At 34.9% G+C, this 19,499-nt stretch overlaps 1 protein-coding gene across 2 annotated transcripts in view; it reads right to left on the reverse strand.

Annotated features, from left to right (window-relative positions):
• The window catches only part of LOC106877594 (alpha-catulin), a 338,021-nt gene that overhangs the window by 125,524 nt on the left and 192,998 nt on the right, over positions 1–19,499 (reverse strand). For both annotated transcript variants that reach the window (XM_052973445.2, XM_052973451.2), the window contains exon 3: positions 7,053–7,228. In XM_052973445.2, coding sequence (XP_052829405.1) covers positions 7,053–7,228 — 176 coding nt within the window. The remainder of the gene's footprint in view (positions 1–7,052; positions 7,229–19,499) is intronic.

A 19,499-nucleotide genomic window follows, 5' to 3' on the forward strand; every position in this document is an offset into this window, starting at 1 on the left:
TAGGAAATGGACTTTTAGATAGATTGTTAGTCTTTTTTATTGATTAAGTAGAAGGGATAAAGGTTTGTATGTCAAACTATTACAAGTTATAATTTAAATATCTACATTCAAAATATTTCCCCATTAATAAAACCTTTGAAAGTGTGCCCCAGTATGGCCACCGTTCACTGAAAGAAGTAAAAGACCAATATAATAAACATGCCAGAAAATTATGAAGCTTTTCATTGAAACAGATTGCTAGGCTATGTCAACATTGCAAAGTACATGGATTGATTATTGGGTTTATTAAGAAACTGTTCATTCGCATAATGGACTTTGGAAACATAATGCATTACCATGGTTGGAATTTACAGAAGATGATGAAGTTAAAAATTCTAAAGGGAATGAATTTCAAATATTACAATGGAAAAGTGAACTTGAAAAGAAATATTTACTGAAAGAAAATCAAGATTTTTAAATGAATAAGATTTAAAATGAATTATAATACAAAACACACACACGAAAAGGAAAGGAAATATTTACCAATTTGGAAAGCTAAACACACTTAAAAATATTTAACAAATTTTCAGTTACAACTTCATCCCTTACAACTTGCATCTTTAAACATATTCCCCATCACATTGTTACAGAACATCCCTCTCTATACCCTCTGTACTACTTATACTCCCCACCCCTACTGTTCAATGTGGGTAATTCCCCAATACATCTCCAACACTACCCCTCTCTCTCTCTCTCTCTCTCTCTCTCTCTCTCATTGATTGTCTATCTTTTTCACAAACTCTCTCCTTCTTTCCTTATCTTTCCTTGTCTTACTGAGATGGCCAAGTTTCTCTTCTATAGTAAGACAACTATCTCTGTCCTCTATCATACTCTAACATCTTGCCTGGCACACATTCATTTCTCTTGGTTCCGCTCCCTCACTCAACTAAGATATCTTTGTCTTGCAAGTTACTTGTCAACCTCACTGGATTTCTATCTACCAAATCCACTCACAAGGCTTTGGTCAGCCTGAGGCTATAGCTGAAGACACTCACCTAAGGTGCCATGCAGTGTGACTGAACCCAGAACCATGTGGTTGGGAAACAAGCTTCTTACCACACAGCCAGGCCTGTGTCTTCAGTATTATAATTGAAGCAAAAGTTGTATTTCAACAGAAACTTACTTAACCAAACAGTTAAGTCAGTCAATCCATTATTGCCCTCTGAGTAGCTATGCTGGCTGTTAAAAGCCACCAAATCTGCTGCCCCTTTTCAGACAAATTTTACATAGGATCCAGGTCCTGCCCATAACCACTCAATTCTTCGTACAAACTTTTTTGTTTGCTTTCAACCAAAGTAACCAACCAGCTCTGAGACCACTGCCCCTTCCAGTATTCTCCATCAACACATCTCTGAGCCACTTTATATCCTTGAAATTATTGGATAGTAAAAAAGAAAAAAAGTAATATTAACACTTTGAAATCAATTCCCATGAAGCAGAAAAAGAGAGAAAAAGAAATATGTCAGATAATTTAGTGTATAATAAATTCAAAGTTGTAATAAAAAATCCTATCAATTTCATCATCATTTAAAGATCATGTTCTGTGTTCCATGCTGGCATGGAATGTGGAAGGTTTCACAGGATCCAACCAGTCTGAAGTATGCATTGTGCTCCATCATCTGCTTTGGTATGATTTCTACAATGAAACACTCTTCCTAATGACAACGAGAGCTGGTGAGGTATCCATGCAGCTTGTAACACAACCTACACCAAAAGAGATGGCTTTACACTAGAAGATGAGAGGTTGAAGCATGAGAGAAGTAGGGTCAGAGTAGAATAGGTTTCTTACCATAGGGGAGCTACATGGTTATTCACGTTTTGGAAACGAGAGTAGGAGTGATCAAGGTAGATCCTCAAAGTACAAGGTGAGTAGAAGTGTATGAAGGAAGGAGTAGTGGAAGAAGTACCAAAAGTGTGGGTGGAATTTGCAAGAGGGTATCAAGGGATTTAGAGATAGAGAATAGATGAGAAGACAGGGAGGTAGGCAACTGCTGTAAAGATTGGGTAGGGTTGAAGGGTGGATGTAGTGAATGGTGAAAAACAAATTCTCTATGAGTTAGGGGAGTTGGGGATTCATGACTAGGAGATGACTGATAGTATGGAGGGAAGCTTCAGAGATTTAGACAAAGGAAGCTAGGAAGATAGAGAAAAACAATAACAACAACAAAGTATTTTTTATAGATTAAGCAAAGTGATCGTTAAAAAAGCTATGTATATAGATACAAAAGTTAACTGAGGACATAAGTTGATTAGTTTCATCCCACCGGATCAATAGAAACGTTACAGTAATCTCTCTCTCTCTCTCTCTCTCTCTAATATGTTGTCTATAATATGTGAATATAGGTTATTAGGACAATAATTCAGCAGACTCTAGTTTCAGTTGTGGGGGAATGCAAAAGAAAAACAAAAAAGATGCGGAAATAAATCAGAAAGGATGCTTGTCAATAATTGCATATTGGTTGGTTAAGTGGAAACAATGTGTTGCAGTATTTCAAATAATTATTCTAAGGAAGTTTTTATTTTTTTTATTTCTCTCTCTTAAAGGTGAGAGGAGGTGGGTAGCAAGAACGATATGTTATACTTCACTGAAGCATAAAACCAGTTTATAATTTCTTTGCTTGAAATATATGATATTAATATTGACATGATAAACGAGACTATAATAATCTGTAACACAATAAATGACAAGATTAAATTCCTTTAAATATTTTAGAGCATAGCAATCAAACTCAACAACCCATTTGGATCAATTTTAGATATCAAATGTTCATTAAAAGTATTGAAAGAGGTCAAGAGAGACAGAGGCAAACAGAGAATGAAACAGATGAAGAGAGAGAGAGAGAGACAGAGAGAGAGAGAGAGAGAGACACACACAGACAGACAGACAGGCAGACAGACAGACAGACACACACACACACACACGCACACACATGCACGCACACACAGAGGGAGAGAGACAGATACACAGACAAAGAAAGAGATACAGAGAGAAACAGACACAGAAAAAGACAGAGAAATAACGACAGAGAGAAAGAGAGAGAGAAAAAGAGAGAGAGAGACTACCTCTCAAAGAACCTAACTGTATTGGATATGATGTTTGAGATGAGCAATTTTCAAAAATATTTGCCAACAAATTTTCTAACCACTTTGGGATATTCATTTCTGGACTGCTTTACTGATTTAATACACGTTTTCAAAATAAATTTGATAGTTCTCATGTAGACATGTGTGAATTGTTGGGAAGAAGTGATGAAGTCAGATGTCAGAATACCAAACCACTAAAAAAATTTGGATGATAACAAATCTGAGATGAAGTGGATAGCATGCTGTATGACAGGTATGTCACACTCCTGCCAATACAAAGAAATGAATATTAACATGATGATGATGATGATGACGATCTTATCATCCATCCATACCACAACCACTCAACTTGAAACTGTACTAACACAAGATTAGTGTGTTTACTTAAGAAACATATGAATTGACAATAGCAAAGTTTTAAGTTATGTTATTTGGTTCAGACATCAGGTCTATGTACATCAATATGTCTAATTATATAAGAAGAGGCATGGCTGTGTGGTGAAGAAATATGCTTCTCAACCACATATGTTTGTGGATTCAGTCTCACTGTATAGTACCTTGGGCAAGTGTCTTCTATTTCTCCAAGCTAACCAAAGCCTTTGTGTGGATTTGGTAGATGGAAACTGAAAGATGCCAGTCATGTGTGTGTGTCTTAACATCATGGGATTGATATGAGCATCACTATCATGCAAAGTATCTTATTTCCAATCTTCCATAGAAACGTGACTGGCCATGGGGAAAATATCACTTTGCTTGTAAACAAGTTGGGGGGTCAATAACATGAAGGGTTTTGTCCTTCGTGTCATTAACCTAGAAAAATCTGTCTCAACAAATTCCATTGACCCATGAAAATGTAAATGTTAAAACAATGATGATTATGATGAGAATTACTGAACACAAAGCAGCTGGACGCGTCTGTAATTCAAAAAGTACAGCCTTGTCACACTGGTTCTGCCTGAAAATGACATTATGAGTTTACATGTCTGTGGAATACTCAGGCACTTGTAAGTTAAGGCACGAGTCAGCTTGAGAAGACACCTATTCACAATGACACATCATCAACAGAATCTTAAGCCATAATGTTATGAAAGAAACTTCTTCACCACATTACAGTGATGCTAAAGAACCCCCCCCCCCATATATTGGTTTATCAAGAATAGTAAATATGGAGGGGTTTTTGGCTGCACCCTGTATCTTACCTGGAGATTAAATGAAAATCCTTTTCTAAAAGTGAAAACACAATGTTTTCAACAGGAAAAAAGAAAATACATTTTTAAATGTTTTTTTTTTCAACAATTATCTTCTGGCATTAAAATATTAATTTTTTGGAACATAATAGGATTTATGCTACAAATTAATTATATTAAGGAAGTAGTATCAGTTCAGTGAAGTTAATGATGGATAAGAATATGCAACAAAGAACAAGTTCCTTGGAGGGATGTAGCACAAACAGTAAAACCGAAGGTGGTGAAGAAAATGATATTCTTAAAAAAAAAAATTTTTTTCAAACTATTTCTTTAACTCTTAGTTACCATGTAACACACAAGCAAAATTTGGTTTTAATAGCATCAGCAAAATCATTAAGCAATACATATGTAGTTGGTGTTATTAGTCCTAAGTTGGCCCTTCAGAGCGAAAGCACTGAAGCCAGAAATAAAAGTATTTTTCTGGAAGTGTATCTGGATTACATTATCCAATGTATAATTCTTTAAAAAAGTAGGGTGATATTTGCGGGAGATTTGACTGCTGGTTTTAGCAAGAAGAGTATAGAAACTCCCTCATGAACTGCCTCGGGATATCTAATAATTCTCTAGTTTGCAAAATGAGAACAAAATATTTAATGTAATTAAATATAATATTTAGAGAAATTAGTCACATAAAGTTAATGAATAAATAAAATTGATATTTAACTGAAAAACTATTTGGAAAACTCAAAATGTTTCAGAAATGAATTTTATCATTGGCAAAACTCTTCTCAGTCTGAAGTATTGTCACTAATCTTTTCGTAGCTATTTATTTGCAGCTTAAAAATTCATAAATCATTTTATGGAAGCCGATTTTTGTTATAAATTACTTGAGATATCAACACAGAATCTTTAGAGTTACAGATGGTTGGCATCAATGCTTCAATGCAGCTTCTGTAACCAAGACTTGTTAATTTCTTTCATGAATATTCTTATCAGTAGACTGTCCCCATGTATTTCAAATTTATTTTCAATATAACCAAAACTTTACAGTGGCCTTAGTAAAATATCTACTTTTATCATCATTTAGCATCAATTTTTCCATGGTTGCATGGGTCAGACAAATTTTGTTGAGACAGATTTTCTACAACCAGATACTCTTCCTGTTTCCAACCTTGACCTGTTTCCAAGCAAAGTAAGAGTTCCCCATGGCCAGAATAGTTTTCATGGAAGACTGAAAACAAACATTGTTTGTATGATGGTGATCCCATTTACAACCAACATTTGCCCTCAAATCAAAGGTACACACCAATACACATAAACAAATATTATATGAGGTGGTATCAAAAGGTTCCTGGACTAGTTATATTTAATAAAGAATAACTTATTTACCATCAAAAATAGTCACTTTGTGCAGTGATACACTGGTCCCAGCATTCCTGCCACTTTTGGAATCCAGCCTGGAAGTCGTTTTCAGTAAGTGAGTCAAAGACCTTCTGCAAATTGCTCTTGATCTCGACAATGGTGTTAAAACGGTGACCTTTGAACTGCATTCTCATCTTGGGGAAGAGATTGAAGTCGGCAGGTGCTCAATCTGGCAAATAGGGTAGGTATAGAAATGATACTATGTTGTTTTTGGTGAGAAACTCACAAGTGAGGCGAGTTCAGTGACAGGGTGCATTGTCATCATGATGAATCCAATTCTTTGTGCTCCACGGACCTGGTTGCTTTTGCCGAATGTCCTCCCTCAAACACTTCAAAACGTTGCAGTAAAACTCTTAATGGACGGCCTGGCCCAGGGAGATGAATTCTCAATGCACCAATACTGTGGATGTCAAAAAAACAATGAACATGCTCTTGACTGAGCTGTGGCTCTGTCATGCCTTTTGAAGCACCCGTGTCACTTGAAACATTGCATATGACCCATTGCCTTGTCACCGTAAGCTTGCCAAAGCATGCTCAATGTCTATGTAGCAGGCTTCCTAAGTTTAATGCAGTATTTCACACTGGCTCTTTGTTCCAAATTCCAGTCCATGACAAAAATTGCAGACTACAGCATACACGTGATCGCAAAAACACAAATTTTGCAACTTGCAATGTAAACAGAGCAATGTCACTCGACAGACTGCCTCATGAAGGTCATTACTAGCTCTCACTGTGCAAACAGCTATGTATTACAATCCGTTGGTGTACTACTGAACTAGATTGGAACTTTTTGATACCACCTCATATATGTACAATGAGAGGTTTCTTCCAGTTTCCATCTACCAAATCCACTCACAAGGCTGGTGGTTATAGTAGAAGACACTTGTCCAAGATGCCACACAATGAGACTGATCCCAAGACCAGATAGTCAAGAAGCAAGCTTATATTAAATGGTGATGAGCACTCATTGAGAGTTTACTTTCAAACATGAATGTATTAGCATGGGTGTTCTTATGCAGGTTAGTATTAAGTGTTGGAGAAGGTAAACATCATGAAGCTTTTTTCTTTTTTTTTTATCCAAAAGAATAAAGAAAAGAAATAAAAGTCCTTATAAGAACAATGAAATATTAAGTTTGTGTATAATTTGGTAGAGCAAAATTTATTTCATTGTATTTAGCTAGTAGTAGCACGTGCATGAATATACTGACCAAGTCATTTAAATTTAAGAACTTGACCAGCAAAAAACAACAATACATTTCTCCAGTGAAGAACTTTAGAAGAAAGAGAGAAAGAGGAGGAGCAGGAGAAGGGGACACTTACTCGATCCTTGGCTGCCAGCAGCTGTTTGACCACTACTTTATCTGCAAGTAACAATACCCGGGTGATAGCTGATAAAAGCTGCCTTGCAGCTCGCACCATGGCTGTTTTTTCTTTGATTGTCTTTGACTGTCCTGAATTTCCATCAGGAGTAGCTGTCAACTTCTGGATGCTAACACCTGAAATTTAATAGCAAAATAAGGGAAAACATTAAACACAGCTTACAATAATTAGGGAAAATTTAAAGGTAACATTTAAAGCAATTATTAAAAATAAATTTTGTTACTGAAAGCAAAGTGTTATAAAAAGGAAAGGATTTAGGATTAAATTTTTCCATAATAGAAATAAAACTAAAAATATTAACATGAATTATTGAAGTGATTACACATTGATTTCTTGCTAACTGACTAATCAGCCACTTGACAGACAAAGGTAGTTATTAAAAAAATGCTTAACCCTTTTCTTAGAATTTTTCTGTTGAAATATACTGCCTTTTATTTCAATTAATTTCGAAAACAATTAAAAATTTAATAGAGTAACCATCATTAAGTTGATGCTAGGAACATAAATTGAGATCACTTTAAAAAAAGGGTGTATTCATAGAACCAGGGTCAATCTTAGAAGGGTTCATATTAAAAGGGTTAAAGAGGTATCATGAATTAACAGATTTCTTATAAAAGTAAAGCATTTAATCTTGCAATGAAAGAAATCCAAGGCTGGCATCAAAGATAACAAATGCAAGGTCATGGAGTTATAGCTAGGGGCAGTATTGCCTAAGAAGTTCACTTCATGACCACAAGGTCCCAGGTTCGATATCACTGTGTGTTGTAACTTGGGCAAATGTCATTTTGTTTACCCTCAAACCAACTCGAGTGAAACTGGGTAGACAGAAACTGTAGGTGAATTGTATGTGTAATTCAAAAAGGTACTGCCTTGTTGTACCTTGTGTCATGTTGATTCTGCCTAAGAATTACATAAAAGGCACACATGCCTGCGGAATGATCATCCACTTATATGTCAATCCAAAAGCAGATAATTCAGTCAATTGAACAACTGAGAACCACCACTAGTCATAAAGATAGCAAATGTCTTGTAACCCCTCCACTCTTTCACTCTCTCTCTCTCTCTCTCTCTCTCTTTCTTTCTTTGTCTGTTATGATTTATAAAATACAGTCTAAAATGAAATAGTGATCAAAGCTTGGTAAGACAGTAATATTTAACAGAAAATAATTCAACAGATGAATGACTAGATTTGGTATATGAAAAAATGTTTAGCTATAGGTCAAACTTGATTGGGCAGTCATAACATTTTTTATCTTTTACTGGTTTACTTGTTTTCTCTTTTATTTGTTTTACTTATACTAGGACCTTGAGCAGAAGTGCTCTGCTCAAAGACACAACATGCCGCCTGGTACATGAATCCTGTGCACAACACCCTAACCACTAAACCATGCACTTGCATACACACCATAAGAAATACACAATCATTATGGCTACTAGGGAGTGAAGACAAAAACTCTTCAATGTCACTAGCATGGCTTTCATTCTCTTACACAACTGTCACGGAATTGCTGAGTTTTTATATATATAAAATAGGTTAAGTTGCAGCTTACAGAATAAAGGCCAAAGAAATTTACCAAAAGAGGTTGGGTAAATTTTGATTCATATGATTTTAAAATATAATTAAGTTTAAAATATATATATTTATTAAATTTGCAGATAGTGCCTTTTATTTTCTGTATTAATAACTATTCACTGAAATCAATAAGGTCATTAGAGGAATCCAATTCACATTAATAAGCTAAAGTACCTTTATTTAATGAATTAAAAGTTCATAGACGGATGAATATTGCATTTAATTATTCTGTATGAATATAAAATTCATCTGACAATGTGTAAACATTTCATGCAAATTCAACTTAATTTCAATGCACCTCTTTCTTTGACACTTCAACAAAATGAGAAAGCAGACATTTCAAAGAAATATTATGTATTTATTCATTAGATGTTATATTTTCATTAGATATTTATCATTTAAAACCAGAAACCATGATATTTTGATACTTCATTGACTAAATTGCTCTGTTTTATGTTTCATATATTAAATATTTAGGTATAGCTGTGTGATTAAAACTTACTTCCCAACCACATGATGGCCTCAGGTTCAGTCTTAGTGTATGACAACTTGGGAAAATGTCTTTTACTATAGACCTGGATCAACCAAAGCCTTGTGAATGGATTTGGTAGAGAGAAACTGAAAGAATCTTGTGTGTGTGTGTGTGTGTGTGTGTGTGTGTGTGTGTGTGTGTGTGTGTGAGACCATTGTTTGACAACAGGTGTTGGAGAGTTTACATCCCCATGACTTAGTGTTTTGGCAAAAGAGATTGATAAAATAAGTAACATGCTTAAAAAAAAAAGTGCTGCCATAAATTCATTCACCAAAAATTCTTGAAGGTGGTGCCCCAGCATGGCTGCAGTCTAATGACTGAAACAGGTAAAAGACAAAAGGTATATGTATGTTGTTGTCACCTTGTCTCAATATTGAATGACAGTCGTAAACAAGTGGCAGCATCACACAAGCCCTGTCCATTTCCAATCTTCTACGAAAATATGTCTAACCAGAGGGAAATATTCCCTTAATTGAAAACAGGTTAGGGTTGGCATTAGGAAGGACATCAAGACATAAAATATCTGCCTCAATGAATTCCATTTGTCCCATGCTAGTATTGAAAAATAGACATCATGGTGGTGGTGATGATGATGATACCACTACTACTACTACTGAAGCTTTCATACCAGAAACGAGCTCTTATGCTTCACTTTTGATAATAGCTTTTTCAAATATATTTGTGTTACTATTTGATATGTAGCAATATTATTAAATATATAGTGTTGATATTAAAGCTAAGATGCTAAGAAAGGTTTATTCCAGCAAAGTTCTAAGATACTTGAGCATTCTGCCTTGCTTTTGAACAACTACATATAGTAGAGGAGTTTCACCCTTTTGATACCAATCCACCCAAGATTGCCCTTGGTTCTAATACGAATTTATTGTTTTAAACTGATTGAATTTAAACCATCAAAATTTCATGGTAATTTATGCTCCAAACACACATATTATAATAACAAAGTTTTCTTAAATAACTAAAGTTTTCATTATCTCAAAACTAATTAAAACAAAGACAGTTTATTGCAATGGAAATATACTAACAAAAGAGTTAAGGTTATTGAAGTCCTGTTAAATAAAATGTGGAATTTGGTTGATAAACTTTATTCCATAAAAATCATTACTCATCTTTCCTTCGTGTAAAATCATTCTCCAACCATCATTCCCATAAAATCACTGCGTTTAGATACAAAACATGTGACTGACCACAGATTTATGAAGTATTTCATATCTACCTTAACTTATCAGAAAGAAGAATAACAACTGAACTACACTATTGTGTTGAGTCAAAAGTTTTGATAACTACTTGCTTTGTTTGTCAAAACAGCCAAGCATTCAAAGTGGAGGCCATTGTGTTGCAGCGTCTGAAGCCACCTTTCTGCCAGTTCTTTGATCCCACACTGATACCAGTTCTTGTCCTTCAAGGTGAAAAACTCTTTCACTGAAGCTTCAACTTTCTCTTGCAAGAAATCAGCCACGGATCGGAAATCAAATATTTTCATCAACACACACATACAAACAAACAAACAAACACACATATATATGTATATATGAAACTTTCATTCTGATGTTTAATCAAAACACATACCATCAATATTCTCTATGCGATGAAAAACAAACTTGCACAAATCTTACATACATGTAGTTGTTCTTACATCCCTTTTTCCATGCTGGCATGGGTTAGGTAAAATTTGTTGAGAGATTTTGTGACTGAATGTCCTCATCAATCTTTTATCGATTTTCAGAGTAAAGTATTTTCATTTCCAACATGGTCTCACCATTCTGAAAATGATGAAACCGTTGAAATTGAGAGATACTTAGCTAACCAGAGAATGTAAACAATGACACTAAATTTGATCAAGCAGTGTTAATTAGGGGGTACACCCCCCTACACACACACACCAGGCTCCCAGTTCCACTCACAAGGCACTAGTTAGACCAAGGCCATAGGTGCCACACAGTTGGACAGAAACCAAAATTACATTGTTGCAAAGCAAACTTCATAACACAAATGTGTGTGTGTGTGTGTGTGTGTGTGTGTGTGTGTGTGTGTGTGTGCATAAAATAAAAGGTGACCTGATTATGATATAAAATGTTTTTTTGACTATATCTCATACGGAGTTCTATATCAGATAATGTTTTAACGGCTTCTAGCAAACTTCCATGTATGTCAAGCACCTATACATTATGGTGTGTGTGTGTGCTTTGTCAGAGCATATTCAAAAATGTCTCAAATGTTAACTTTAAAAAAAAAATTTTTTTTAAATATATTGCTAACATTAAAAAATTTAAAGAAGAGAAAAGAGTAAAATAAATTCATAGAAAATTAATCTCTTTTTTATTGTTATTTAATCAATATTTTTACATTTTAATGGCTGTTTTTTAAAGTTTGCATTTTTAGGACAGTATTTAGATTACATGGCTAACAATGGTGTGTGCTCATAAGCTATTTCCTGCAACTTTTCTACATCACTTATGTATGATTGTGTAGCATCATTTGATAAGCCTTCTCTAAAGGACACATATATTGATATAGCAAAAAGAGTCCTATATTTTAACATATCTATTCATTCTTAATACATTCTGGTAAATTCAAATGTGAATATCTGATCACTGTTGGCTATTATCAATGGAGAACACCTCCTCCCTTGAGATGCTGTGTATTCATATCATGTGATTTGCTAGTGTAAATGAACTTTAAGACACTGCAGTGTTTTGACCTTATTGAATGCATGCTCAGTTAAAGCTACTCTGCCAGGCCACTGAATCTGACAAGAACATAAACTTTTGTTTACAGAAATTACTAAACAAATTATATGCTGTTGTGTGCTGATCTCAGCCAAACAGATAATTTATGGGGATGCATGAAGATTCTCACTGTTCTACATGAACCCCATAAATTATAGTCCTATATTTTCATTTCACTGAAATGGCTTAAATATGCAATGAAAGCCTCACAGATAATGAACTAACTTAATGTTAAGTTTTAGTAGAATCATGAGTAAGAATAAGAATGAAAAACTGAGTATAATATCCCTCATAAATAGTAACTTTTGTAACAGAAGATTAATTAGTGGTGCAATAAGAATAGGAAACTATCAAGAGGATAATTTTGAAATCAAATCTATTTCCAATCACAAAGAGAATAAAAAATATGTATTAATGTAGTATTTGAAACTATATCCAATGATATAAATCTCTGAACATCTTGGCTATTAAAGATAGTGTCTAATGTTTACATGAAAACAAGTCTAAATTTGAAGTAAACTCTACTCAAAAACTGGTGCTTAAAACAAACAAGCATAGACAAAAAAAGAACAACAAAAATGCTACTCGAACAAAGAAAAAAAAGCCCCTAAAAAGAAAGACAATGAATGAAGGTAATGTTAATGGTGTTAGTAGAATTACTGTAATTGATTTTCTTCTAATGTTTCATGACACATTCCAATGGTGTACCCATGACGAAATAAATATTCTAATTTCCAGAACAGAAATTTCATTTTCAATCAATAAAGTAATCAAACCATAGTTCACTGTCAATGTTTCAATCTGTTTTTTTTTTTTTGTTTTTTTTCCATTTACTTTTCTATTTTCTTACTGACATGGATAGAATAGAAATTTTGCTTTGCAGATTTATTTTTGTATGGTTATAATACAACACCAATACTAAAAAGACTATCTCCCTAGACTTAAAGCCAACTTATAAAAGGTATCAGAGAAAAGCAAATACAGTGTCAATGTGTCATGAAAATTAGTTTCTTAGTAAAGAAACCCATCAAGTGAAAATATAATTCAGCCATAGACTGAACATTTTAGTGTAAATAATAATTATTCAAAAAGAAAACATCTAAAAATGTCACCTATTTATAATACTTGCAAAAATAGGCTCAGGCAAGGCTCTGTGTGGGTGTGTGCGCACGTGTGCATGTGTATTTAAGAAGACAGTTTCCCAACCACATGGTTTCAAGTTCAGTCGCACTGTACAGTGCCAAGTGTAGGGTCTTGCAAGTGAATTTAGGAGATTGAAATGGAAAGAAGTGTGTGTGTGTGTGTGTGTGTGTGCATGTATGCATGCATGCGCACATTTGCATTTGCTGCACTATAAAAGCTGCATGTTTTGTTGTTGCTACTTTTTGTCTCTACAAGAACTTGCAAATGTTACATGTAAAAGGACATAGCTGTGGTCAAGAGGTTTACTTCCAACCACATGGTTTTGGGTTCAGTCTCATTGTGTGACACCTTGGGCAAGTGTCTTCAACTATAACCCCAGGCAGACCAAAGCCTTGTGAGTAGACGTAGATTTCTTAGACAAAAATTGAAAAAGCCCATTGTATGAGGGAGAGAGAGAGTCCTTGTCCTGACATCACATGCTGGCTGTAAATAAGCATCACCATCATACCAGTGATGTTCATTTCCAATCTTCCATGGAAACATGCCTCACAATGAGGAGATATTGCTACATTTGGAAGCAAGTGAGGGTTAGCAACAGGAAGAGCATCCAGCCACAGAAAAAGCTGCCTCAACAAACTCCATGCAACCCACGCAAGCATGGAAAAGTGGATGTTTAACACAATGATGCAGATATCTTTCAATTAAGGTTTAATGCAAGATTTAATAAACCAATTATGATTATCTTGAAATAACTAGCACAATGATCTACTTCAGAAAACATTGAAGATCAACTAAAAACTATTGAAATCTTTTCTATAGGGGAGCTTATAACCATTCTGATCAACAGTAAGAAAGAATGCAAGCATTACAATACATTCTCCCAAAATTATTACAAATTAAAATTACTTGCAATATTTACACACACAAAAAAAAAGGACATCAGGTTAATTTTGGAGTACAGTAATCCCTCACCTTATCACAGTTCACCTATCACGGTTTATTATTTAACTTACGCCAATCCCTCTGTGGTGTTGCTTTGCATTTATAATAAAATTTTTATATATATAGATATATACATATTATGAAAATAATTATAAAAAATATACAGTACTGTTTCTACTTCATGGACTTTCACCTATTGCGGGGGGGTTTTGGAACGTAACACCCGCAATAGTCAAGGGGTTTTTAATTTTGATTTTGTATTCCAAATACAGTTTTCAAGTTTAACTATTTTTCCACTAAAATACACTAAACAAAAGGCATTACATATTTCATAAATCCTTAAGGGTACATTAAAAGGAAAATTTTAAGAACCCCCCCCCCACCACCACCACCAAAAAAAAAATTAAACATTCTGAAGATTATAGGAAAATTTAGACAAAAATTTCCCCAACCAATTTTTCATATTTTATATGAAAAATCAGAGAATTTGATAACCGTAGGCAATTTAGATTCTTTGAAGTTTCATTGAGATAAAAGAAAGAATTAATAATTCTATATTTTGTTCAGTTAGAATAAGTTAATGCAAAGAAAATATTTTTTCTATTTTTTGTGAATAGTGAAATTACAGTCAGTTTATACTTTTCAGATTAGAAAAATATACAAAAACAAAGAATTTATTGTATATACAGTACTCAGGTGCACCATATCTCTTCAAAATCATATTTCATTTTTCAACTGATAAAATGCCATTATTAACAAACATAACTGCCCAAGGCACAGGTATGGCTGTGTGGTGAAGAAGCTCATTTTGCAACTAAATGCAACATGTCGGGCAAAAGTTTTCTGAAGGAGCACCAGGCTGACCAATGCATTGTCAGTGAATTTGGTAGACAGAAACTGTGTGGAAGCCTGTCGTGTGTGTGTGTTTGTGCATGTGTGCATTTGTGTGTCTTTGTCCCCATCACTACCACCCATTGCTTGACAACTGGTGTTGGTTTATTTACATCCCCCATAACTTAGCAATATGACAAAAGAGACCAAAAGAATGAGGTACCGAAGTTGGTTTCTTCAACTAAACCCTTTAAGGTGGCACCCCAGCAGTGCTGCAGTCCAATGACTGAAACAAGTAAAAGATAAATTTCTAATGGAAATAAACTCTCAAAGAAGATGGTGTTGAACACAGATCCCTTATATTTACTCACTTTGATACCACTGATAAGAAAATGTGATCCAATAGATGAAAACAGAGGTGTACAAAAATATCTCAAATGAAATAACATTTTGCTGATAGGATGAATAAGAAAACAAGTATAAGGAAACTATTCTATAAGCATTATGCATATAAATGGACTCTAAATGGCTGAATTGTAAATGGCTGCATCAGTAACTTGTTGATTGTGAATTCAAAAGAAGCAATGACAGTTCCAGTTCAATAACCTATAGTTCAATAGTCATATGATCACTCAAAAGTCTAATGTCTTTCTAAAATTATTTTTAAAAAACCTATTAAACTTTACAAAAGACTTATTCTACTAGAAAATAAACAATACTAAATACTATGAGTGTGTATGTATAGAGTAGACATAGAGGTAGGTGTGTGTGTGTGTACATGCACGCATGTACACACACACATATATATATATATATATATATATATATATATATATATATATATACAAACATACATACACATAATACAAAGATACAAATGAGCAGAAAGAACACTTCAGACACAATACATCCAAATAGACAAACTTCAGCTGTTTTCTATTTCTTTCTAAAATAATTAGAAATAAATACTTATTTCCCTTCCAGAAAGATTAAAGCTATTCGTTGTCTTCTCAAATTACTGGATGTAGACAACTTACAAATTAAAGTAACAGAAGCTCCAACAGACACATAAAAACACCGTCAAGAGTAAGTCTTGCCAAATAAATTGTATTAATTACAAGAAATATGTTTATGCCAAAGAAAATTGAATCAGATGAAGAACATTAAAAAAAAAAAGTACTTAAAAAATGCAAACTATCATCATGATTTTAATGATCTTATTTGCATTCTAACAAAGATTACTGTTACTTAATACATATGTACCTAAAACAATTGAATGTGATTGTGTGTGTGTGTGTGTGTGTGTGTGTGTGCACGTCATCATTTAGTATCTTATCTTCCATGCCGGTTAGAGGACTGTATCTTCCTCCATTGTCTGCTTTGGCATGCTTTCTATGGTTGGGTGCCCTTCCTAATGCCAACTACTTTACTAAGTGTACTCCGGTACTTTTTTTTATGTGACACCAGCATTCATAGGGAGAAACTGTGAGATGCATGGGTGGGCATATCACTGGTCCTCTGGACATTCCTCTTTCAAAATCCTGAGATCAGCTTTCACTACTTTGTCTTGTGTCTCTCACTTCTACATCTTGCATCTATATTAAGCAATTGACACTCCTTCATCCAGCTGTCTTCATCCATCAGCAAAATATATTCTATACCAGCACAGTCCTCTCACTTGCACACTACATCTAACTACTCTTATGCTTAATTTTTCTCTCAGCACTCTCATGCTCACTTCATTTCTGTCTAGTCCAGGTGTCCTCAACATTCAAGGTCCACACCTCACTAGCATGTAGCATTACAGTTCACATAAGCATCATACAATCTGCTTTCCACTCAGAGGAAAACCTTTTGTTACCCTTAGAGGCAATAGCTCTCTCCAGTTTATTCTTTTTCAGAACATCTTCCTCCACTGCTAGTCTGGCCACCTAGGTAACAGAAATTATCCACTGCTTCAGGAAATCAGTGTTTATAGCTCCTGCATATCTGCCATATACAAAGTCTATAAACCTGCCTGTGACACTACTGCACCTCTTGTGTATCTACATGACCATTTTCTATGCTAGTATGGGTAGGACAGTTTGACAGGAAATGGCAAGTCAGAAGACTGCACAAAGCTCTACTATCTGTTTTGGCATGATTTCTACAGCAGGATGTCCTTCCTAACTATTTTACAGAATGTACTGGATGCTTTTTATATAGCACCAGCAGCAGTGAAGTCACCAAGTAACTCCCCACCTCAACTGGGAGGAGGAGCATTGAGAGTCAGAAAAGCAGGAAAGGCATACACACACAAACGTGTGCATGTGTGTGATGGTATCAACCAGACTATTGAATTAGATCACTAGTCACAATACATTTCACGTTTTAGCTTTTGAATGATGCCACCCAGCTGGCCTGGTGGACAGGCCAACATTCCCCCTTATCAAGAGGATTGTTCATAGCTGGGTTACTCATTTGCAGCTCAGTGAACTGGAACAGTATGAGATAAAGTGTTTTACTCAAGAACACAATGCACCACCTGGTCTGGGAATCAAACTCACATTCTACCAATTATGAATGCAACACCATAACCACTAGACCACACACCCTCATGCACACAGACACACACACACTTCTAACTTTTGAACATCCACTCAAATGCTCTGAGTATACAATAAACATATATATGCACCTAGTACACTATGTAAAGTGGTTGGTGAAAGGAAAAGAATTCAGCCACAGAAACCATATTGGGGAACATACAGAAGATAGTCCTTTACTTGTCTAGGGAAGTAGAATATTCAAACGACACGAGTTGTGATGACTCCTCCAACTTATGACAGCATGGAAAAGCAGATACATAAAAACTTTCATGATGATATATGTGTGTATGCTCCATTGATGTATATCACTGAAAGATATAAACATCTGTAAAAAAAAAACTAACAAATCAGTGATTTCAAACAAAATTCCTCATATTTGTTCTGCTTGAGCTACACAGACACTTCACAGTCACACTCACACAGTCACACTCAACATCATAAATGCAGTGAACCAGTGACTTGGTTGCTTGCAAACCTTCAACTAATGCTATAAATTTTTTTAAAAATACTAATGAATGTCATTTTAATCTTCAAATTTTTCATTTTTTTTTCTCTCTTTTTTTTTTCAGTAGGGGAGGGGAACTATGAAATCACATTACACCTCACCTTTGCTATCCTGTTATTGAGTGATAAAAAAAAAATATGCAGCATCTTGCTAAGATATTAATCTATATAACATACACTTAACTGAGAATAAAATATATGAATGAAGAGAATCAAGTATTTTTAGAATTAAACAATGAAGAATAGTCAGAAATTTCATCAAAATAATCCTTGACATAGAGGAAGTAGCAGCATCTTTAAAGAGTAACAGGATCAAATTTGTAATTTAGACATTTTATACAACGATGGCATTCAGTAAACACACACACCCACACAGAAGCAAATATAATTCCAAGATGACTTTAGCATTCACATTATTTTGTCAAATTAGTAATGCTTAATTATTTATTCACATTGTTTTGAATTAATCATGCATTATTTTGTAACTTTGAGAGTTTGTATGAAGTAACTTAATTTTTAGAATGATAACATAGGGTTGGTGTTGAGAGGCCCAATTTGACCAGTTTGAACATAAAACAGGTGCAATATTTTGGCTAGATATGGCCAGTTTAAATGCCTAAGGTTATTTTCTTGTAATAAACAGGGCTTTAATTAAAAAAAGATATTGGGAATAAACTAGTGAATAGTTCCTCCAAAGGATGAAGGATTCTTGGAAAACAAAAACTAGACGCTGAATTACTTGAGACCATCATTTAACATTCTCCTTTCCATGCCTGCAGCAGTTAGACAGAATTAGTTGAGGATAATTTTCTATGGCTGGGTGCCCTTCCTGCTGCTAATCTCCACCTGTTTCTGAGTGGCTGTGTGGTAAGTAGATTGCTTACCAAACACATGGTTCTGGGTTCAGTCCCGCTGTGTGACACCTTGGGCAAGTGTTTTCTGTTATAGCCTCGGGCTGACCAAAGCCTTGTGAGTGGATTTGGTAGACGGAAACTGAAAGAAGCCCGTCATGTATATATGTTTGTGTGTCTGTGTTTGTCCCCCCACCATCGCTTGACAACCAATGTTGGTGTGTTTACGTCCCCGTAACTTAGCAGTTTAGCAAAAGAGACCGATAGAATAAGTACAAGGCTTACAAAGAATAAGTCCTGGAGGTTGATTTGTTTGACTAAAGGCGGTGCTCCAGCATGGCTGCAGTCAAATGACTGAAACAAATAAAAGAGTAAAAGAGGCCGACGTGTTTTTCACAGAAGTCTGGGAACAAATTTCATCATTTGTATGAAGGTGATGCTTCTTTATAACCATCATGTGATGTCAAGACAAAGCTACACACTAACACACATGAGCACACACACACACACACACACACACACACACACACACACATGCACACACACACATGCACACACACACATGCACACACACACAACCGGCTGCTTTCAGTTTTCCTCAACATAACCCACTCATAAGAGATTGGCCAGCCAAGTGCTATAATAGACAACACTTGCCCAGGGTTCCACATAGTGG

The sequence above is a fragment of the Octopus bimaculoides genome, chromosome 1 (assembly GCF_046866305.1).
Source record: "Octopus bimaculoides isolate indiv1 chromosome 1, ASM4686630v1, whole genome shotgun sequence".
In the NCBI taxonomy this organism is placed as follows: domain Eukaryota; kingdom Metazoa; phylum Mollusca; class Cephalopoda; order Octopoda; family Octopodidae; genus Octopus; species Octopus bimaculoides.